Source organism: Carettochelys insculpta, chromosome 18 (assembly GCF_033958435.1).
Source record: "Carettochelys insculpta isolate YL-2023 chromosome 18, ASM3395843v1, whole genome shotgun sequence".
In the NCBI taxonomy this organism is placed as follows: domain Eukaryota; kingdom Metazoa; phylum Chordata; order Testudines; family Carettochelyidae; genus Carettochelys; species Carettochelys insculpta.
In genome coordinates, this window is record NC_134154.1 from 19,430,102 (window position 1) to 19,454,174 (window position 24,073).

At 45.8% G+C, this 24,073-nt stretch overlaps 1 protein-coding gene across 15 annotated transcripts in view; it reads left to right on the plus strand.

The window, feature by feature from the left end:
* Positions 1-728: 728 nt before the first annotated feature.
* RIMBP2 (RIMS binding protein 2) overlaps positions 729-24,073 on the plus strand; it is a 485,649-nt gene continuing 462,304 nt past the window's right edge. For 14 of the 15 annotated variants that reach the window (XM_075012504.1, XM_075012509.1, XM_075012514.1 and 11 more), the window contains exon 1: positions 729-867. In XM_075012504.1, the coding sequence (XP_074868605.1) occupies positions 859-867 (9 nt within the window). In that variant the 5' untranslated portion in view covers positions 729-858. The remainder of the gene's footprint in view (positions 868-24,073) is intronic. The other variant, XM_075012507.1, reaches the window with a different exon arrangement.

Sequence of the window (24,073 nt, forward strand, 5' to 3'; positions counted from 1 at the left end):
AATATGGTTAATTCATGAGCTAGAACATTAGCTAGGACACAAGTCTTATGTTATAGCTTTTATTTGCAAAAATAGATTAGGTACCTGAATTTTCCTATATAATTTCAGTCATAAAATGGACAGGGAAATCTTTGATAGTAACCACCTGGGAGCTAGTGTCCTTTAGAAAAACAAAATCCAACAGAAACACATTTGCGGTCAGATTTAAGACTTCTTCCTGGACTGATATCAGTTACCATTATGTGTTCCATCTAAGATCAAACATGTTTTCAAATACAATATTCCATTAGTACAAAACTCCATTGTTTTCAGGGATATAAGCAAAATAAAGGGGAAATCCAGAAAGTGGTAGAGGTATAATGGCTGAATCGAGGTGAGTGGAGGGAGCAGATCTGTTTTCCACTTGAGATTTATTTTTCATAGACTGCCACAACTAATATTGTTCCCTTGACAAACAAGCATAAAATGGGAATTGAAGCACATTAACTTTGGAAGTTCTTTAGACTACAGCTAACTAATATTAAATGTTCTCTGATGTGTTCCTGTGACTTATATGCCTTTCTAAAAATAATCATGGCACTCTTCCTCATACACAGGTCAGTGGGGCAGTCTTTGCACCTGTGAAACAACTCAAGCTTTTTTTGTCATGTAGTGGGATTGGCTCTTCAGTTACATAGTATCAGCCAGAGACTATTTTGGTTAACGCTATCAAACATGAAGCATCTGAATCTGCAAATAGCAAACTCTTTGCAATCTGGGGCAAAGACCAGATAACTTAAGGAATATACAATAAAATCTCAGGTGTGTCAGAACAAAAGTGCTACTTGGATAGATATACTCTTCCCAAAAGAATAAAGCATGGAAGTAGTAAGTATTGTCAAACTATTGAGAGAGGGTACTTACTATATTTATTGTGTTTCAGGCTGCTTTTAGATGCCACGCAGATTCATTTAATTTACTGAGAATAAGACGAATTATGTTTGCAGTAATGAAGTATGTGCTGAATGGGTAACAGTTATTGGCAGTTACAAATAGCTAAATGTATTTCAGACTATTTTCATTATGGGTTATGGAGAAAAAAAAGCCTTACATCACTTATGAATTGTATAGTTGATTTTTCCTATATAATTTCAGTCATAAAATGGACAGGGAAATCTTTGATAGTAACCTCCTGGGAGCTAGTGTCCTTTAGAAAAACAAATCTAAACAGCGAGATCTGCCAGACTTCTAACCAGTACAAGGAGTGCAGTGTAGTTAATAAGTGGGATTGTCTATCAGTCTGAATATTTACTCAACAGCACATGTGCAGTCCTTTAATGCAACCTTACAATAAATGTGAAGTCGGTATAAACAGATCCTGGTCAAGGCTACTTCAGCTTGTATGTGGTACTGCCATAGAGTATATACAAACTGATGGCTTTTTGTAGTTCTAAGGAAAACTATAAAAGTCCTCACGTGGTGTTTGGTATCTTGTTATAAAATCAATTTCCAGCTCAAATAAAGGGAAAGTTTCTCATGAGCTTGTTTGGAATATGTTTGCAAGTCTATAGGATTCTATTATGGGATCAAGTCTTGGAGAAGCACGCTGAAGGAGTAGATGGCAGAACCTAGGAAAATTGATAAGTATAGAAAAATAAGGTCAACTTACATGCCTGATGTATGTAATTTAATATGTATTTAATATTGTATTTAATTTAATATGTATTCATTTATGTATTTATGTATTATATTTATATGTATTATTTAATTTAATATGTATTTAATATTTTTCTGAATTAACATGAGCCATTGTAAATATCAGTCCATGAGCTAAAAGCTTTAGTGATGAAAGTATGTAATCCATTGAGATGATGGTGGGGTATGTGAACTCTTGACTATCTCTGTAACTCTCAAAACTAAGTGTTAGGCTGATTAGTTCAAAGGCCTTATTCTGATTTCTCTTGATTTTTATTCTATAATCACTTCATGCAATATTGATGACCACACCAACAGAGTTACGCTGGCGGGACATCAGAATGTCCATTGAATTCAGTGATGAGATACTTGGCTAAAACTTCTGAGAATCAAATCTGACCCAAGGAGTATCTGTTGCCTTGTCTTCTCATAGGCCAGATTTTTGAGCACTAGAAAATTAAGGTAGTTATTCTGATAGACAAATGCTAAGAAATTTAAGCTGCTATGAAAAGTGAACCTACAACTAGCTTTTAAAAACTGAATTTTGATGATTTTTAACAAGACAGAGAAGTGTAATTCTGCAGAGTATTAAACAAACCCTGTTTTTAAGCTCTAGATCACTTTCTTGGGCTTGTTGGTGATATCCTTACTCATGCTGAATAATACCTTACTCCATGAAATCACTGGGGGTTTTGAAATAACAGATTGAAAAAATGATTAAAGTTAGTGTTTGAAATCAAGTTACTGTTGCATAAGTTTAAAAGGAAGGCACCATACATCTGGGGTCAAGCTTTGGTTACAAGAAATTACACATATCAGTTTACAAGTTTCACAGGATATCTAGCATACATAAGGTCACAAAGGAAAACTATGGAAAACCACAGAACTGAATCCAGTTCTGCCAAGGCTCAGCCTATTGCTCTAAGTATAGAACCATCCATGTCTCCATTGCTAATTAGGGAAGAAATGGTTTTCTTCCAAATTTGGCCTGGAAGAAAGAAGTGATGTAATTTTATAAGGGATCATCTTAATCAAGTAATTAATGTTCATACCGCACGTTAACAGGTATCACCAAGGACTAACAAACCTGTAAGAATGTGATTTTTATTTTGCCAGCTCAACTAGTGGTAGTATTTTGTCAAGTAAAGTCTTTCTTAAAATGTTTTAAAAAATAATCACTTATATGTTGTTGGTTATTTCAAATGGAGGAAGCAAATAGGCAATACATGTATAAACCCAGGAGCCTAATTCTGTCAACAAATGGAATCTTGCAACCCCATTGAATAATGCTAATTACTGAGACTGAGGGGTCCAAATTACTTAGGAAGCTTTTGAAATATCTCGAGCTTCATCCTCAAAGAGTCTTACTTATAAATCATAATCCCCACAATGCCATTGTGATTTAAACATTATCCATATTTTGCAGAGGTAGAGATGTAAAGAGACTTGCTGAGGGCCACAGAGGGGATTCATGTCAACCTCTGGGAAACTGCTCCTGTCCGGGGTGGCAGCCTGACACTTGGCTGCCACCCTGAAAGGAGCAGGGAAACTAACCAGCACAGCAGTGCTGGTCAGTTTCCCCTCTCTTGTGAGCAGAAGGCAGCCCAGAGCCAGGCTCTTGGCTGCCCCGCCCCCACAGGAGACAGGAAACTGACCAGAGCTGCTGCACAGGTCAGTTTTCTGTTCCCTGGTAGTGGTGGGGAGCTGGGAACCAGGCAGCAGCCTGGCTCTTGATGCACCTTCACTGGCGGGAGCCAGGAAGCTGCCCGGCAATGTGCTGGTCAGTTTCCTTCTTCCCACCAGCAGAGGGGAGCCAGGAGCCAGGCTGCCACCTGGTTTCCAGCTCCCCACACACTAGGGGCTAGTGCTGGTCAGTTTCCTGGCTTCTGCCAGCACAAGGGAGCTGGGAGCCAGGCTGCTGCCTGGGTCGCTGCTCCTCCCGGCTTGGACGAAATTTGAGGTACGTGAGGTTGTCTGAGAACACAACCTTCACATGACTCAGGAGTCTGCTGTGTCTCTTACCAGCCATCATCTGGTTACATGAGCGTAGCTGGGACCTAGTCAGTACCTAAAACATAGGTTGACTTAGCTACGTTGCTTAGAATGGTGAAAATTTTTGCATCATGTCTGGCTAAAGTTGACCTAAGTCCACTGTAAATGCAGTGAGGTCAGGAACAACCTGCAGCTCTTTGGGGATCTTCCGAGTCAATCATGCTCTCCTTGCCTGCCCCATCCCCACACGACTGCTAGAAGTGGTCAGTATTTCCCCAAAGCCCTGTGAGGGAGAAGGGGTCTTGGTGTCCTGGTCCTGCCTGCAAGCAGTACCCCTGCAGCTCCCATTGGCCAGGAATAGGGAACTGTAGCCAATAGGAGATGAGGGCACAATGCTGCAATAGCAGAAGCTGGGCACCCTAGGATCCTTAGAACGGCCAGGCCCTGAGGCAACTGCCCCCTTTGCCCCTCCCCCTATCATTGGGCATGAGCATAGCTGCAGCTGTGCTGCTGTAGTCCTTATTGTGTAGCCATACCCCTGGGGCTGAACTGATCCCCTGTGGAAAGTTAGATAGGTTTGTTCTGAATAACCTATGGGAAAAACTCACATCCAAGCTATGATAAAAGTTGGATTTCTACTGGCTGTGTAAGTGCCTAGTCCTCAGGCAGAAAGTATCATTTTAGTCCCACACAGTAGTTCTAACCCTCCATCAATGACCCACTCAGAAGTGGCACAGCCCTTCCCTCTTGCACTACTTCCATTTGTTTGCTGATTGGCAGAATTATTTCGCTCCAGAGTTCCTGGACAGGACAGTTTTATGGGATTGCTTCCATCACTTAAATCAGCATTTTACAAGGTAGAACTTTTGTGATCAGGGTATTGCAATATCATTTTTATCCCTCTACCCCTGAGAACTTCTGCAGAAAGGTGCCAGAGATAGCTGATGTGCATGGGGAAGGAATACTGTCACATGTGGCAGTTTGCCCTGCCATTGTCATGGCTCCTTCTCCCAATCCCTCTCTTCTCATAAAGGGTATGTAAGTATTTGAGGAGCTTTTTATTTTAATTTAATCTCAAGTTTTTAAAAGTAGACAGCTTCATTTAAATGCCTGGTCCTGACTAGATCAATGAGACCTCTCAGATGAGTCTGTCTATTTACTTCATTTCTGTGCTGGCCTATAGTTACAATATGGCATAAGATATGGTTAAGAGTTGCTTTCACACTAAAGGTGGATTGTTATCCCATGTATCTCACAAGCCCGTATAGCATGTGATGACAGGTCTTTGTACTGCATTCTAAAGGAATTTAGTGTAGAATCATGGATACGTCTATGTAAAGATAGATTAAAGCTGGTTTTCGTAGCGGTTCACAAGAGTGTAAATGGTGCTAGGCTGGGTTAGACCCCTCATCCATCTAGCCTTGTTCCCACCAGTGACCAGTACCAAAACCATCAGAAAGAAAATTAAGAACAACACTGGAGCTTTGGAAACTGGTCCCTGGGATAAATTTCTTTGGCCCAGAAGCATGAGAATTTTTATGTCTTGACTGTAAACCACAGATTGATACATGGCAGAGTATGTTCAATTTGTTCTGTCCTATTCTTTGTGCACGTTGACAGTTTGTTCATGGTGTTTGATTTGCCATGGCATGTGGATCCATCCATGAGGATGTCCAGTTGTTTTCCTGAGTGGCAACAGTTAATTAAGGACCCAGCAATGTGTATGTATAGTTCAAATTATTCTCTCCGATCTGCCACCTCTTCTATATTTTAGAGTGTTTGTCTGTCGGTTTATTCAAGAACTCCTAAATAGTAAGAGCTAGGACCACCACGTTTAGTAGACAGTATCCTCTTACCATTACTTAAAGCAGCATTTGGGTTTGGGAAAATGGGATGTGCCGGGAATGGGATTCCATAAAACCATACAGAAGAGAGACCAAATCACCAAGAAGGTGAAAGGGGCTGGGTGAGATAGTGCCCCTCTCTGTCCAGGACTGCCCCAGCCCCAAGTCTCCCACTCCACCAGTGTCCTTTAGGGAGAGTGGGAGGGCTGAATGTCCTCCCACTACCACCACCCATCTTAGTACAGGGAGTTGCTCACTGCTCTCCTTTTCACTGTTAGGGAGTGAGGAGAAAGTGCGCAAACTTAACAGAGTGAAAAACCCAGGCATTGCCAAGTAACTGTGCTAGTACCTTATACTTATCAGCAATGTAATTCATTTCCCATTCTGTTGTCCATTCAGTTAATTTTATTAGATCCCTGTCCTCACAGCCTTCTCTTTATATCAGCAGCAGATATTGTCCCCTCATCACTCTCCCTTTTCAGCTGTCCATTCATTCATATAATAAAATGCTTTCTAACACAAACATTGTAATTCTTCACAGTTAAACTTTTACTAGGTAGAAAATTGATTGTTTTTTTCTGTTTCTGTCTTGGGCCCATTTCTAATTCATGATGAAATCTTACCTTTTCCCTGTGATTACTTAGTTTCCTTAATGGCCACTTGTGAGAAACTTTATCAATATCTTTGTGTAAGTTCACAGCAAGGACAAAGAGCACCAGAAAGTGTCTTAAGTTAATTTCTCTTTTGACTGGGAAAATCACTTCATGAAATAGCATGAAAGGTCACTGACGTCTACTTTTTGTGTAAAGATCATGGGCTGTGGTTTCATGATACATTCTGCCATCCTTTCAAAAGTGGTAGGCGTTTCTCAATAACTATAAACTGCAGTGAAGAATTCTGGGAGAGTCAGATACAGCTGACCTAGTAAATAGGAAGTGTACCTGTCTGTTAGGCACAGTATCTGTTCCACTAGCCAATTTACCCAGCGTTGTTCTGGTCCTTAACTCTGTTTGTTTGTTTGTTTGTTTGTTTGCAGATTTTTGGGGGGGCGTTTGGAAAATAAAAGAAAAATGTGCCTGCTTTATTTAAATGATTCTATTTTTAAAAACTACAGCGTTATTTAGTGAAGTTAATTGTATTTCAGATTTCTTTAAAAGGGGATTGTTAAAATTTTTTTAATATTTTTTAAAATGGGAATTCCATCAGGTGTATTTTTTTTCTGCATCCCTATAAACTCCTATTTACCATGTTTTAACAAAAAGGGCTGTAGTCAATTTGGTTTTCAATAACATTTTTTTTCTAGTTTTCAGACCTTAAGAGATGATTTAGATGTGCCAAAACAGAGAACTGCTCCAGATTTCTGCATTTTTATCTCTTTGTTGTAAGGTTTATTGAGAAGAAATCCTATTCCAGATTCATCCTATTTTCTGGTTCATTTTTCAATATTCACTCAGTTATGTCAGTTTTGAGCCTCTCTTCCGTTTGTTCCTATGAGAAGCAATCCCATTCCAAGCACATCCTGTTTCCTGACACAACCAAACCTTTACACTACTTTAACTTATCATAAGAGGAAGCTGTATGCTGAATTTGGTGGTCCTAGCTCTAACCCATTAGGAGGAGTTGCAAATTTGCCCAGAGTTGCTCCACCCCAGCCAGAACTCAGAGGAGGAGGGTGCTGGGGCTGCAGCTGTGGTACCTTTCCCCAGCCCCAGCGAGAGGTACAGGGGGCACACCAGGGTCACACTGCTTTTCCCTAGCCCTGACAACAGGTGCAGGGCACGGGGTGTGGGGGCAGACATGGAGAGCCATGACTGCAGTGAGTTTTCTCTGCCCTGCAGAGGTGGGGCTGAGGCTGGGCAGCTGTTCCTGGACCCATCCTGAGCTTGAGGGCAGGGGGTACTGGGACTGGGTTCCTGGCCCCAGCATGTCTAGGGGAGGCTAATTGTGGTGGGGAAGGATCATTGAAGTGTGGCACCAGGGCTCCCCCTGGTGCAGGGAGAGGGGCAGAGGGGCACTTATCTATCCAGCAGCTGGCAGGCATGAAAGCCCTGTCTCAACATAGCCACTATTTTTCTGCTGTGGCAGTTCCCAGTGGTCAATCTGCCATATCGCTGTTCCCTGCGTGCTCTGCTCAGCCCTGTCCCCAGTGGTGGGTCTGAAGTATGTTGTCCCTCCTCTTCGTTCCCTCCTGCCTTTCCATGTTATAGAAAACTATTGGGATTTCAGGCACTTCCCACTTTCCCTGACCTTAGTAAGAGGAAGTTGCATACCAAATTTTGTGGTCATAGCTCTTATAGTTAGAGGCATTATTAAACAAACGGAATGACAGAAAGACACACTCTAAAATATATCAATAGATAAGTGGATGCTGCTAGTTTGAACAGTTATGTTCAATAATAAAAAGTTGCTTCTTACCATGTGACAACACACAATTTGTCGTACACTTTTAAAAATGTATCTAGCAGCTTCCTGAGCTATTTAGAAGTTTACAGAATTTTGAGGCTTCATCATTTGCAGATGAATTTCAGATTTCAAGAGCGTCAGTCTGGAAATGTTTTGTAAATATTGTATTCAGTTATAGAGGTGTAAATTACAGTGGCAGGGAAAGCCTGAGCATGGCGTTTTAGCAACAAAGCTTTAAGAAAAAAATTGTTTTGCGATTTACGTGTTGCAGTAATCGTACATTTAAAAATATCTTTGCAAAATCCATTGCAGTAGGGCACCTTGAACAACTTATTACTCACTGCAGTGACATCTGTTGAACTGTAAACCTGGTCCTTGCAACCGCACAGTGGAATAAATTGCTCTGATTTAGACTGCATGCAGATTAAATATGTTCTTTTAATTGTTTTTTAAAATCTGGATCTGAGAAGTGGTGATGCTCTTTCTATATCTCTGTGACCAGAATTGCATTTGCCTTTCTCTATCTCATCTCTGTGAGATAAATTTTTTTGTCAGTTTCTTGACAGGATTTGAGAAATGGTTGAGGTACCATACCATTGTTTTGTGTTGTTTTTTTCTAATAGCAGCTTTATCATGAAAATGAAAGACTGGAAATGTTGTATGTTTTCTGGTTAATAAAACCTATTATATCTCGGTCATTAAATTATCTTGTAGCCACCATGGTGGATGAGAATTTGATTACTCATGAAGGGAAATTTTGACCTGACAAAGTGATAGAAACACTTGCCGCTTGTTTCTGTTACATTTTCCACTGTTGGCCACACTGATGGAAAAGCACTGTTGCGTTGTTTTAGCATGTGTGCACAAGGCTTCTTAGTTTAACACTTTGCTTCAGACATGGTGATTTTTTGCTTGGTCTGATGCTGTCCCTCTAGTCTGGCCAGTGTATTCAAGGGTCTCTTATGCTTTCCCTATCTTGTTATGTATGTACAGAACGCATACCGAAGTATGTGAAGTAGCAACACCGAAGGGTATCGGGGGTCTTAAGAGCTGCCTTTGTCTAGACAGGATGGACTGTACACAGGGCCATTTCTAAAGGGGGGAAACCCAATCCCTTCCCCAACCCCTGCCCCTGCTTCAATCCTGCCCCATCTCTCTTTCTACCCTGCTGCAGGACCTCCTGCCCCTATTGCACCATTTCCCCAAGACCTCTTTCCTGAGCTATGCAACCAGGAAATTAGCAGTGGCATGGTATGGGGCAATAGCAAGTATCCCCACACATACATACTCACCCCGTCAGCGGGAGCTGGAGCAAACCAGCAGCCTGCTCTGCTCCACCCTGCTACCCATCTCTCAGCCCTCTGTGCTCTGCTTCACCATGGTGAGAAACAGAGCACCCCAGCCCCAGCCTGCTCCCCTGTGCCCTGGCATCACTTGGGGGAGTGGCAGGGACCAGCAGGACCATCCTGAGGCAGAGGCAGGTCCTGTGGCAACCCCCCCACTAATGCCCACGTGTGGGACCCAGGGCATCCCACATGCCCCAAGCCCCTCTCCTGCTTCACCCCCAACCCCTTTATCTCCTCCTCCAGGAAGAGGGCAGGGGGAATACCTGGGGCTGGAGTTGCATGTGGAGGCTGGGAGTTTCATGCACAGAGTCACCTCCCCCTCTCATCTCAGGACGCTCATGCGGTGAAGGGTGGGGAAGGTGATGCCCTGAAGCTGCTGTGTACAGCCCCCAGCCCCATAAGCTCGGCCCCTGCCCCAGCCCCAGGTAATCCTCTCCCCAACTCCCATTCATAAGATGGCTGGGACAGCTGCTGTGGATTCAGGAGTGCCTGCCCCACCTCGTCCTCTAGATGAGAAGGTTCTGGGGGCCAGAGCTGGGGCCTTCTGCTTGCAACCGCTGCAGTAAATGGACAGCAGGCAGCAGCAGATGGTTGTGGAGTGGTGCATGCAGCAGGTCCCTCTGGCTTCCACTGCCACAGTGAGTGCCAGCAGGATTGGACCCAACCCCTGCTACCACCTTGTGCCAGGGCCCTCGAGATAATCCCCAAGGCTGCCCTGGGTCCTGTAGGTCCCATCCAAAGAATGGTTGAGGTGGCAGCCACAGGGTCCGTGTAGCAAGGTGCAATGGCTTCCCTTGGACTCAGAGGCCAAGGAAGCCTCTTGGAGACCTTGGTGGGTGCGCCCAGAACACCTGTGCCCTGCCCCCCCAGAGAGCAACACCTGGGGCCAGAAGTACCAGGGGTGGGGCCTGAGGCTCATTAGAAGTCTGATCTCTGAGTGGAGTAGAGGCCTCTGACGGGGCTCCTGGGAGCCAGAGGACCCAGGCAAGACCACCAGGCCAGTGTGAGCCACCAGCCAGCCACCCTCCCTGACCAACGAGGAGGGCCACAGCCAAGCCTGCTGCTAGCCAGGTCCTCAGACTTTCCTGCCCTACCGAGACCCTGAGATCTGTGGCAAGCCCCAAGCCCAGAGGATCTGCCATAGCTAGGGAGCCTGCCTGTGACCAGCTACCCCAGGGACCCAGATGGACACAAGCCTGAGTCCTGCCTGCCACCTGCAATGTCAAGGCCTTGGACCTGCAAGAGTCCACGATCCTGCCCTCCTGTACACTACCCAAATGACGTGGAGATGCACAGCTGGCCAGACCTGCCAGCTGCCACTTACCTGGAGGAGACTCGCCTTCCTGAGTTCACCAAGCACTCCAAGTGGGACCAGATGCTGATGAAGGTGGAGGTAGAAAGTGGACTTGGGAATGCTTCACCTGAGTCCCTGGTAGTGTGTTGCAGCCTGGATCCCCAGTACCCAGCTCACAGTAAGAGCTGTTCCTAAGGCCCTGGGCCAGGACTCAGTGAAGTGGGAGGGCCTGAGTCCCCCTACCCCACCCTGGAGAAGCAGCACCCTCACCTCTCCCAACCCACACCGCTGTTGCTGACTGTTTGTTCTCCACCTTCCCTGAACCAGGGCCAGGCTCACTGACTGATTGCCTGCCACCCACTCTGAACCAGGGCTGGGCCCATTAACTGCCACCTTCCCTAATGCAGAGCCAGGCCCCTCTGGTGAACTGTGGTTGCTACCCCACCCTGAGCTAGGGCCTGAGAGTGTACTTTACTGGCTGGCACCCCTGTTAAAGGGGACATGCGTGCAGGTAGACGACTGTCGGCTGTGCCCAGGCTGGGGAAAGGTGCGGTGGCCCGCACCGCCCAGACGGGGCGCACTCCGCTGGCTGAGACCATTACAGTCCCCCCAAAGCATGGGCCTGGGGTGGCCGCCCTGAATCATCCTATGGCCAGAATGGCTCTGACTGTGCGATTCAGTGTTACCTTGGGGTAGACTAAAGTTCTTTTCATTGTCCTTCAGTGTCTCAAAATCTACCAATTCCCATAGAAAGGTGGCTGGAGACTCAAGTTTCAGGCTCTAAGGACTTTCAGCAAGGATTGCACAGGGTCAACTGCCCCACATTCAAGCATGAAATGGAACTAAAGAAATTAACTTAATTAAATAACTTCATATCTTACAATAAAGAAATAAATCATAGAATCATAGAAGAGTAGGACTAGAAGGGACCTCGAGAGGCCGTTGAGTCCAGCCCCCTGCCCTCATGGCAGGACCAAGCACTTTCTAGACCACCCCTGAAAGCCATCTATCTAACCTCTTCTTAAATATCTCCAGTGATGGAGATTCTATCGCCTCCCTTGGCAATTCATTCCAGTGTTTGATCACCCTGACAGTTAGGAACTTTTTCCTAATGTCCAACCTGAACCTCCCCTGCTGCAATTTAAGTCCATTACCTCTTGTTCTATGCTCAGAGGCAAGGAAGAACAAGTTCCCTCCCTCTGCCTTATGACACCCTTTTAGATACCTGAAAACTGCTATCATGTCCCCCCTCAATCTTCTCTTTTCCAAACTAAACAAGCCCAGTTCTTTCAGCCTTTCTTCATAGGTCATGTTCTCTAGACATTTGATCATTCTCGTTGCTCTCCTCTGGACCCTCTCCAATTTCTCCACATCCTTCCTGAACTGCGGTGCCCAGAACTGGACACAATACTCCAGCTGAGGCCTAACCAGTGCAGAGCAGAGCGGCAGAATGACTTCTCGTGTCTTGTTCACAACTCACCTGTTAATGCCTCCTAGAATCATGTTTGCTTTTTTTGCAACAGCATCATACTGTTGACTCATATTTAGCTTGTGGTCCACTATAACCCTCAGATCCCTTTCTGCTGTACTCATTCCTAGGCAGTCCTTTCCCATTCTGTATGTGTGACACTGATTGTTCCTTCCTAAGTGGAGCACTTTGCATTTGTCCTTATTAAACTTCATCCTGTTTACCTCAGCCCATTTCTCCAGTTTATCTAGATCCTTTTGAATTGTGACCCTATCCTCCAAAGCAGTTGCAACCCCTCCCAGCTTGGTATCATCTGTAAACTTAATAAGTGTACTTTCTATGTCAGTATCTAAATCATTAATGAAGATATTGAACAGAACCGGTCCTAAAACAGACCCCTGCGGAACCCCACTAGTTATACTTTTCCAGCAGGATTGAAAATCATTAATAACTACTCTCTGGGTACGGTTATCCAGCCAGTTATTCACCTACCTTATAGTAGCCCCATCTAAGTTGTATTTGCGTAGTTTATTGATAAGTATATTATGTGAGACCATGTCAAATGCTTTACTGAAGTCTAAGTATACCACATCCACTGCTTCTCCCTTATCCACAAGGCTCGTCATTCTATCAAAGAAAGCTGTTAGATTGGTTTGACATGATCTGTTTTTAACAAAACCATGCTGGCTGTTCCCTATCACCTTCCAATTGCTTGCAGATGATTTCTTTAATTACTTGCTCCATTATCTTTCCTGGCACAGAAGTTAACCTGACTGGCCTGTAGTTTCCTGGGTTACTTTTGTTCCCCTTTTTATAAATGGGTACTATATTTGCCCTTTTCCAGTCTTCTGGAATCTTTCCCGTCTCCCACGATTTTCCAAAAATGATTGCTAAAGGCTCAGATACCTCTTCTATCAGCTCCTTGAGGATTAATTTTTACACCATAGCATGATGAGTTTATAATTCACAGACCTTATCTTCACAATTATACACAAACATACAAGCTGGGTCTACACATAAGCATCCCTTTGAAAGTGCAAAAATCAAAAGAGGGCAGTTGGAAGCATATTAAAAGTGGATTGACAGGTCAACCCACCCTTTTGAAAGGCTGCTTCATTCTTTTGAAAGGAAGTGTTCACATGGCTTCAGGCATTCTTTCGAAAGAAGGGGGCAGGAAACACTGTGGATAGGGTCCTATGGCCGACAAACCCTTCCAGGGCCGCAGCCAACTGCTCCCTTAAAGGGCCCCACCCTCTACCCTGCATGAACTGAGTGCTGCCCAGCTGTCCCCAGCCCAGAGGAACCCACTCATGCACCAGGATGGAGTCCCAGCGCAGATCCTGGATGAGGACACCATCACTATGGAGACCCTCCTGACCATGTTCTGCATTGTTGCCGCAGCTGCCCCCAAGATAAGTGGGTGGATGAGCAGTCCCCTTTGGGCTGTGGGCCCCCCCCCCGTTTCCCAGAATTCATTTTTAGTGTGGCCACTCCGTGAGTTTTGTCTCTAGTGAAGATGTAGCCAGTGAGAAAAAACAGAGAGTTCCTAAGAGCTTAGGTTGAGTTCACCAAAGTCTCAGAGTTTTTGATCCCCAAATTTGTACAAGTTAGGCTGCGTCTACACGTGCACGCTACTTCGAAGTAGCGGCAGTAACTTCGAAATAGCGCCCGTCACGTCTACACGTGTTGGGCGCTATTTCGAAGTTGAAATCGACGTTAGGCGGTGAGACGTCGAAGTCGCTAACCCCATGAGCGGATGGGAATAGCGCCCTACTTCGACGTTCAACATCGAAGTAGGGACGTGTAGACGATCCGCATCCCGCAACATCGAAATAGCGGGGTCCTCCATGGCGGCCATCAGCTGGGGGGTTGAGAGATACTCTCTCTCCAGCCCTTGCGGGGCTCTGTGGTCACCGTGGGCAGCAGCCCTTAGCCCAGGGCTTCTGGCTGCTGCTGCTGCAGCTGGGGGTCCGTGCTGCATATACAGGGTCTGCAACTAGTTGGCTCTGTGTATCTTGCACTGTTTAATGAAAGTGTGTCTGGGAGGGGCCCTTTAAGGGAGCGACTTGCTGTTGAGTCCGCCCCATGACCCTGTCTGCAGCTGTGCCTGGCTCCCTTATTTCGATGTGTGCTACTTTGGCGTGTAGACGTTCCCTCGCTGCGCCTATTTCGATGTTGGGCTGAGCAACGTCGAAGTTGAACATCGACGTTGCCAGCCCTGGAGGACGTGTAGACGTTATTCATCGAAATAGCCTATTTCGATGTCGCAACATCGAAATAAGCTATTTCGAAGTTGGGTGCACGTGTAGACGTAGCCTTACTGAGTCTAAAACAGCATCTTCCCTCTCCTTGCTTGTAGGGATTTTCATTTGGAATCCAGACAGATTCATCCTTTGCTGAAATCACTGCTCACTTGTCAGCTGATTAACCAACCAACCATGCAGTTAAATGCACAAATTAAAAAAAAGAGGGTTACAAGGAAATACAAAACTGAGAATAGCAAAATATAAACAACTCTTCCCGTATTACTACCTTTAAAGAAAATTTGGTGAATCAAACTAGTTGACCCAATTCAGCTAGAATAGTTTCAGCAAAAAGCAAACATTCAGAGCATACACTTAAAACAGAAGAAATTATTTTTCCATCCCCGTTTTCCCTTGCTATAATTCCCCATACTTCCTTGCCAGTAAATTAAGCCCAGCTCTGCAGTACCATGGATGATTGGCTCTCTCAGAGTCAATCTGCCAGGGTTTTGTTTCACACGTGCACGAAAGGGCACTTTCTGGGTTCAAAGTCAACCCTGGAACTCTTTGTGAGTGGTGAGGATTAAGGAAGATTGATGGTAGAAACACTCCTATCGACCTTCTTCCACGTAAACAGACATTAAAGGCAACCTCTGATAAGTCGATTATAGCTACACAATTGTCATAGCTAAAATTACATATCACCAGTTGACTGCTATGTCTAGTATAGACATAGCCCCAGCTGCTGCAAAATGCTTCAGAATTAGTGAAGACAGACTTTTCCTGTTTCTTCTGACTCACACAGGGCACATGGCCATTTGTTAACCAGCTGCCCCAGCTTTTGTCCTCATGGAGTGTGACCTCAGCAACAGTTAACCTATTGAAGCAGACCTAAAACTTCAACACCCAGTTCCAGAACCTTTGACCCAAGCTCAACTCACTCCTACTGCCCCCTAGTACAGCTCATAAAGCGATAGAATACCTCCCTATTGGGCAAGAATGTTGTTCTATGGTGACCCCAGGTTGTTAAAAATGGGCTAGGTAATTGAAGCCATAATGTTTAGAACGAAATTTTGCCTTCAGATATGTCTGGTTCTCAGTGAAATCTTTTTTTGCTGAAGATGACGGGAAATCAAGGAGCAGAATTTTGGCTTGAGTATCTTTTTCTTTTTTTAATGACATTCCAGTGTGATAAAAGGACTCTACCTTGTTGTACTATGGACAACTCTTCTGAAGACATTTAAAATTCAGTTGTGGATAGTTTTCAAGATGAATTATTTGCCACTATCTTGTAAGCTCTCTAAGAAATGTAACCAGCAGGTGTTTACTTTGTTGCTCAGCTTGGCTAATATAAGTTGACATTTCTTCCCACTATCAAAACATTGCTTCTGCAGATGAGACTCATAGGTTGTTATAGTGTTTCATTTTTTATCAATTCTTAATGAGTTCCCTGCAAGAGTCCCCCTGAAGTGTCGTGCCTCCATTCCACTGCACGCGCACCCGCTTTTAGAGCCACTTGTCCCAAAGGAATAGTATACATCAACTTGTAAGCTCAGAAAACAGGTGTACATTTCTATCAAGGAGCAGAGATTCAAGTGAGAATGCTGGAAACAAAAGTGATATAGTTGACAAAATTGTCAAATGCTTTCTAGAGACAAAACTTAACCAACAAGACTTTACCCTGTCTCCACAAGGCAGCTTACCCCAAGTTATTATGTTGTGTGTGGTTTTTGTTTTTGTTTTAAAGTATTTTTCAACCTGTTAGGCTAAGAGCAAGGGACAACTTGTTGGGGAGCATCGGAGAGCACATACCCCCTCTAATGCAAGGGACTGGCCCTCAGCTGGTGGGGCCAGAGTCCCTGGGCATCAGGGCTGTGGGGTGAGGGCAGGCACCAGCAGCTGGGGTTGTCCCTCCACACACTCACCAGTAGCAATGGGGAAAGCAGAGGAACACAGCCCCAGCTCACTCTGCTCTCCCAGCGCACGGCTTAGGGAACAGGGCAGGACTCTGCCACACTCACGGGAGGGAAGGGGAGTGATGTGGCCAGGGGAACAAAGCAAGCTGGGGCCATGTTGCTCCACTTTCCCCACCATCGATGGTGAGTGCCAGGGGCTGGACCCAGGGCCCTGGTAGCTCCCAGGGCTTCATCATTTGGGGGAAGAGGCAAGGTGGGGATACAGCAAGGTAGGTAACAGGCAGGGAGAGGATGGAGCAGGGGCAGCTATAGGGGCAGAGCAGGAGTGGGTAGAGGCAGAGCCTGAGGTGAGGGAGGGGGTTGTCTTGGCCCCAGAGGGGCTGGCAGCCACCAAGAGCCCTTGTGCCATGCCAGAAGAAGGGGCGGGACTAAGGGCAGAAGGGGTAGGGCCTAGGGCAGAGATCCTTTAGTGCCACACAGACACACAGAGTGGCAGAGCAGCACGGCCATGGCACTTCAAAGGGGCCTGGAGCTCCAACAGCCACTGAGGCTGAAGTAGTAGTGGCAGCAGCCAGCTTAGGGAGGTAGGAGGGGAAATAGCATCATGGCTTGAGTATTGCCCTGCTAAAACCAGGGTAGTGAGTTCAATCCTTGAGCATACCAGGTAAGAATTGAGGTAAATAAACATCAGGTATGGTGCCTGGTCCTCCCAGGAGGGCAGAGGACTAGATGACCCCCCACTGGCTCTAGTAAACACATATCTCCAATTACACAAAGCTTTCTTCTATGTAATCTCCAGGCCCCTTTGGAATGCCAGGCATGAGCAGCTTTTCCCTCCCTCTGTGGATGGGTCTGCTTGACCCTTCACCAGGCTGAGGGAGGTGTCTCATGACTGGTGCTGCCCCCTGCACCCAGGCTCTCCCTCAAGAGTTGCTCCTGACCAGAGGCACAGCCATGGGTGGATGTGGGTGGGCTGCACTCCCCTACCCCACTTAAGCCATCATTTTATAGGTGTTTTATTGCAGTCAGGATAAAACCAAGACTGACCTGTCCCTTGGTGTTGGGCCATGCCTGCCTTTTAAAATTCCAACCACAAGCATTAAACTAACCCAACTGATGACCAAATGCCATTTGGAAATATAAGAAACATTCATAGAATATTCAGAAATAGTTTTAACCCTCCCAAAATCTGGGGCAAAACATTTCACAGCATTAGTTCAAAGTTAGGTTTCAGAAAGAAAGTGGAATTGTATTTCCTGCATCTATTTATCCTGTGTTACTGCCTTTTCCTTTTTGCAAGTCATTCATATTAGATACAGTAGGTGGAATCTCAGAGAAAAATAAAGGTCCTACGATGCAAACTAATGAAGTAATTATCTGAAGCATTATTTACAGAGTATTTAGAAGATAATTATGCTCTCTAATTATGTTTGGTTGACAGGCTGGCTGTTCCAATAAACACTCAAGCAAAAAAGCATATGAGATTGTGACACACCTTAACACTGCCTTCTTTGGCCAGTATGCACAATAAAAAATATTTACTGATTTTTTTTGGGTGTGCTATTGCCAAGGTTGCACTTTTTTTTGGCTGTGCTTTGGCAGCTGTTAAAGTCTTGGATCGCTGAATGAAGTTCAGACAGGACTATAGTGCAATGTGGCTCCCCTCAGTATGCACGCTCATGAGGGCAAGAAGTCTCTTTGACTTTTAGCGCTTTGTGGGTCTGATGGGCAGCAGGTCCACTGATGGAGGATCAGGGGACAGGAGAGAAACTGCTCGGGGCTCGGTGATCCAAAGGAGACCAGAGCTCCTGACCACTGTTGTTGCTACGGTGGCAGTGGTGCTGGATCTTTTAAATTGCTCACCTGCCTGGGAGCAGTCAGCACCCTTGGGAAGTCTTACAGGTCCCTACAGGGGGGCCAGGCACCCCAACTTTGCAGTCAGCAGTGACTCTCAGCCATCACTAACTCAGAAGGGCATATTAGCCATCAGGAACACTGCAGATAACATAACAGATCTTGTGAGCACAGAAATCAGGAACATTCAGTAACCTCTGTTTTGGGGAGAGGGGGAGTCCAAGGCCCTGTGTCTTCCCCTGAGATGGAGTTCCTTTCTGCAGACCAGACTCAGACACCCCTGTTGCCCCTCCTCTATCCATCATCTTTCTTGGGCAAACAGATCATGTGGTTATATATATTGTTCTCCAATGCCTTTGGCAAATATCAAAGGGGTAGCCAAGTTATTCTATATCTTCAAAAACAGCAAGTCCTGTGGCACTTTAGACTAACAGACATTTTGGAGCATAAGCTTTCATAGGCAAAGACCCACTTCATCAGAACCATAAGTCTTTCGGTTGATCATTGCAGGGGATGGACAGGAGCCATCAGTTACCTGGATGTGAAGTGTCGACCATTTTCTGTGCTCACTCATCAATCACACCTGCCTGCTTGGTGTCTCTTCGACAGTCACACACCCTTATCTCATCACCTAGAAAATTTTATTAACACACCGGAAAGGGAAACACACAGTGTCCAGAGAAAACATTACGAACTTTGCCACGGCACTTGAAACATCTATGGAAAGAAGAAATTCAGAAGGGGTGCCTCAGTTTTGTCTTCTTTGGGGACAGAGAAAGCCTTTCCTCTGGGTCACTGGTTTCAGTCAGACCAGGACTCATGAAAAGTGCTCTTACCACAGGGTGGTTGTTAGGTGGCTGAAATGAAATATACTGGGCTGGTGTTGGTCTGGTTACTAATAGACCCGTTATGTACATCTAGCCATTGTATCTGGTGTGGAATCCATGTTGGAAGAGAGCAAAAAGACTGAATGGGCATTGAGATTCAATTATCTTCTCTCCTCACAGGCACACACTGTGTGTGTGTTGTATGCGGTTTCCACTGCTTCAGCTGTGAATTTTCTGTGGATAACTAATGAGTGGCATTCCTAGAGCATGTAATCTGGCAATTATTATCTGTACTAAAATTAGTAAATCTCATGGTCTGATTTAATTCACATGTGAGGATTAAAAAATTAGTCTAATACCCTAAAAGTGCTAGGAGAAACAATCTGAGCAAAACAGCATAGCCTGGAGAGAAGGTCTGAGAGCTGCTAAGGACACAGACCCCAGCCAGCAGTTGTCTTCCTACCTCCAGCTGGTTGACCCTGTACCACCTTTAATGGGAGATGGGCCTCAGCATCATCAAGATCATTTCCCCTCCCGGGTATGAAGAAATTTTCCCTATGAGAAGATGACCACATGGATAACTATGTCAAGCCAGGTGGGAGGGAGAACAAGATGTGTGAGAGGGACCAAGGCCTTGGAAGGCTATTGCTGGCCTGAGGAAACATCAATAGGCAGTGAAGGAATTGTTTGGATTCTGACCTAGCTCTGGGAAGGAGGGCTGGGGCTCTTGATTCAAGGTGAGAACTATGTGAATTGTGGAACCAGCTGGGTGAAAGCAGCTCAAAGTATTATATGGCTCCTGGAAGGAGGACTGTGGGCTGCATGAATAAGGCCTTGTCTATACTACCACAGGCCATTGACCCCTAAGTTACACAGCTTCACCAGTGTGAATAATGTAGCTGAAGTCACCGTGCTTAGGTCTGCTTTCCATGGTGACATTACAGCTGTAAGTTGAGAGCTGGCATTCTCCTGTTGACTCTGCTTACTCTTTTCACTTTGGTGGAGTACTGGAGTCAACAAGAGAGTACTCATTGGTTAATTTATCAGGTCTAGTATAGGTGCTATAAATCAACCCTCACTGGATTGATCACTGCCCATCGATTCAATCTGTAGTAAAGACATGGCCTAAGGATCCTAAGGTCTGGATCCTGAAGAGGGACCAAAGTGAGACTGAACTAAATAAGCGGATCCCTTTCCAGAAGGGGAGCACTTTAAATGTTATAGACAAGGGGGAATTTTTGAAGAGCTGCAGAGCCACGCAGGCAATTAGGAGGAACCTAGGAGGTGGTGACTCATTTTTACAGAGTCTTTGAGCTTCTATGGGCCAAGACCACCTTCCTTCCCCTCTCCATTCCCTCATTCCATGATGCATAATGAAATAGTATTTCATAGATGGAGTTCCTCTTCTCCACATGGTTCCTCCTCAGCATAGGCCCCTAATCTGTCTGAGCTTGTATAAACCTAGCTCATGCTCCCCACCCTAAAAGTTGCACTGGGAACATTACCCCATAAGTGAAGTGCTTAACTGTCCTAGGCCTGAAAGTGGGGCTTTGCAGTTTGAGGTGTGCCTGGGTGAACAAGGGTGTGCAGATGAGTCGAGACAGGAGAGGTAGCCTATGAGGACTGTGGAGTGGGCTGTGTTTCTCTCTGGGAACTTGTGCTAAATGCAGCAGGGGATTTGCACACCTTGTAGTTTTGCCTAAAGAGACTGCTCCTTTGCCTAGCATCCTTCCCTCCATCTGAGGCCAGTTGTGGAAAATGTCCTTGTTACTTGTCCCTTCCCCTCCTTTAGGTTTTTACTGTACAGAATGACCAGAAGGCTGGAGGTTATACCAGTGTAGCAGGGAGGGCTTGTGTGGATGGGGGTGAAATATATGCACGGGCTTGTGTTTAATCTGAGATTGTGGGATGGATTCTGCAAGTTTTTCCAATGACCAGACTTGTACAGCATGGATTGAAGTTAAGGGCTGCTGTCTTCTGATACATCATCCGTCTATGGAAAGCCAGACTTTGAAGGTTACAAAGTGTCACTTCTTTAGTGCAAGCAGTTAAGTGCTCCTCACTCCTGTCTCATTCTCCTTAAAGCAACTCTTCTTGGAGGGACTTCTCTTGTTTGCTGACATTTTTAGACCAAAGGTGTTCTGGGAGAGCTGATTGAAGCAGAAACCATCAATAACCTGCTTCTGTGTAGCATCATGGTGTCAAGGTTGGCCTGGAAAGCCACCAGCAGGGTGCAGGTGCCACTTCTTAGGCCGTCAGTCACTCTGACGGTTGGGGTATTTTAAATATTGTTTGGTGTCAGAATGAAGTCAGCAGCCTGTCAGTATGCAAAGAGCCAACACGCTGTGCAAGACTGATCAGCTGGGAACTCCACTGAAACCAGCTAACCTGGCACATGCCCTGCAGCACAAAGTGTGAAACCTGTCCTGTGCAGCTACGTGTCTTCTTCCACAAGGCGCTTCGGGGAAGGAAGTATGCTCCAGTGATTCACACCTGAGCACAGGAGATCTCGCTTTGGTTCCCTGCTCTGTCACTGGGTAACATCGGGCAAGTCATTTACTCTTTCTGCCCCGTGCTCATCATAGGCCCTGCCCTACTTCACAATTAAACCAGGAGACAGTGTAGATCAGCAGATGGGGCATTGGAACTGGGGCATAAGAGACCGGGATGCTAGTTCTGCTTCTGCCACTAGCCTGCTATATAATCCTAGGGCTGAAAAAGACCTCAGGAGGTCATGGAGTCTGGCCCCCTGCCTAAAGCAGGATCAACCCCAACTAAATCATCCCAGCCAGGACTTTGTCAAGTCAGGACTTAAAAACCTCTAGGGTTGGAGATTCCAACCCCTCTCTAGGCAACGGGAGAGCTCTGACAATATGTTCTCTGCTGCCCAAAGCAGAAGGGGAGGCACCGTGCTGTTCCCAAGGGATCATCTGACTGTAGTCATCTGCCATTCTACCATTATCTGCCACCACTTATCAAATAATTGGGGTGGTCTCTTTCAATGGGATGTGGCTTAAAAGCTTCCTGACCTGGTTTTCCAGTGGATGTGAGACTGAATAAACTCTACAGAAGGGAGATCTCCACTGAGCAGACTGGTCAGGCTGTCCATACACCTTCATCTCCAGTAGACTGGCTCAAAAGGAAAGGGTAACACAGATCCTAGTGGATTGCTTGTGACTCCATAGCAAGGACACCCAGCTGTCACCAGCCCTGCCCAATTCTATTATGTGAAGAAGTACAGCTTACTTGAAGGGAAGGTCCGTGAGATCCAGTTATCTCCTCTGGGGTAAAGTCCTCCCTGAGAGGGAGGGCAAACCATGCTACTTTCTGGAGGGCACATTAACAGAGAAATAACAACATAATAACATAATAATAACATCACAATAATGTGCTTTAAGGTGTATTTGGAAAGAAGGGAGACTGAAACACCAGTAGTTTGGAGGGTTCAAAGCTGTTTGTGTGGGGCAGTATTTCTACTGGTGCTGGAACAATTTTTAGGAAGAGGGTTGTGAACTTAACCCAGATGCTCCCCTCACTGCTCCAGGTGGAGGACAACTGCAGATACAATACTCCAGATGTGGCCTCACCAGTGCCGAATAGAGGGTAATAATAACTTCTCTAAATCTGCTGTAAATGCTTCTCCTAATATACCCCAACTTGCCATTAGCCTTCTTGGCTACAAGGGCACACTGTTAACTCAAATCCAGCCTCTCATCCACTGTAATCCCCGGGTCCTTTTCTGCTATACTGCTATTTAACCAGTTGGTCCCCAGCCTGTAACGATGCTTGAAATTCTTCCATCTTGAGTGCAGGACTCTGAACTTGTCCTTGTTGAACCTAATCAGGTTACTTTTGGCCCCATCCTCCAGTTTATCTAGGTCACCCTGGTCCCCTATCCCTACCCTCCAACTTGTCCCCCTAGCTTAGCATCATCTGCAAATTTTCTGAGGGTGCAATCCATCCAAGGGGGCACTGCAGGTAGCATGGTAGCTTTAATCATAGCCCCAAAGGCCGTCTGTGCCATAAAGCATGAAGTCCTAGATCAGAGGTCTGCAACTGAAATCATGAGAAGAGCCATTTTTTTCAAATTCGGTTACAAAATGAATCCATCAAGATCTGCAATGCACTTCAATACAAGACAGTCTTTAATAAAGAGCATCAAACTGTGCTTTTTTATCACCCTTAGTTTAATAACAGAGCACACCAGTTAGAAAGTTGTTACCCCATCTCCAGGCTTTGTCCCTCCCCCCACAACCCACCCCCTCGAGGATTAACTCACCTTAGCGCATAGTTCAGCAGAGGCCAGGGGCTCTCCCCACCGCGGCTGCTGCCTCCTCCCTCCTCCTTGGCAGACTGCGAGGCTGTGCGGTTTCAGCAGGGCTGGGCTTGGCCGCCCTCCCCTCAGCTCTCCTGCCAGCTGACTTCTGCCCTCATGGGATGGCTTTCTGCCTGGCCAGCTTTCACTTCCAGGCTCCCTGCCCTGCGGCCCTGGCTGCTCAGTGGCTCCATAGCTGGCTGCTGCTTAAATGGAATTTTTTTTTATTTCTTCCATTTAACCAGCAGCCACTTCTGGAGCCACAAGAAGAGTCGGCAGCAGCAGCTCTCGGAGCTGCAACTAGCTCACTGGAGCCACGTGCAGCTCTGGACCCACAGGTTGCTGACCCCTGCCCTAGACCTTGGGAGACCTGCTAGCTTCAGATAAGGTCAGTGGATCTATAATCCCTGGCTAGTGCATCTGGTCAGGTAATATTGTTGCATCTGCAGTGCTGTTAATGGTTGCTCCAAGCCATATTGCCTGCACTAATAAGAGGCACTAACTAGAGAGCTGTCCAAATGCTCCTGAGGTTCCAAAGGTTTGTCTTTGCATGTCATAAATCAGTATTCTACTTACCATCACAAAGGCTTTTATCCTCCGCCAGGCTTCCTGCCCTCCCAGTAGCTCTCCCTCCCTTATGGGTGCTCAGACTGAGGTTTTAAAGAATGGGACCCGATGGTTAGGTTCCTTGGACTGGATTTGGGTGCCAGAATGAGTGGCCTGATTTTAACAAAAGCTCTGAAAATAACCCATGGAAGCTGCTTTGTGAGTAGTGGTCTGAAAATCAGGCCTCTTCCTGGGGAGTTAGTCACTCTGGTTTGAAAATATTGCTTTCAGTCAGAGTCCCTGACTTATCTCTACATTGGAGATCCACCTAGTTCGTCTACCTGAGTAAGG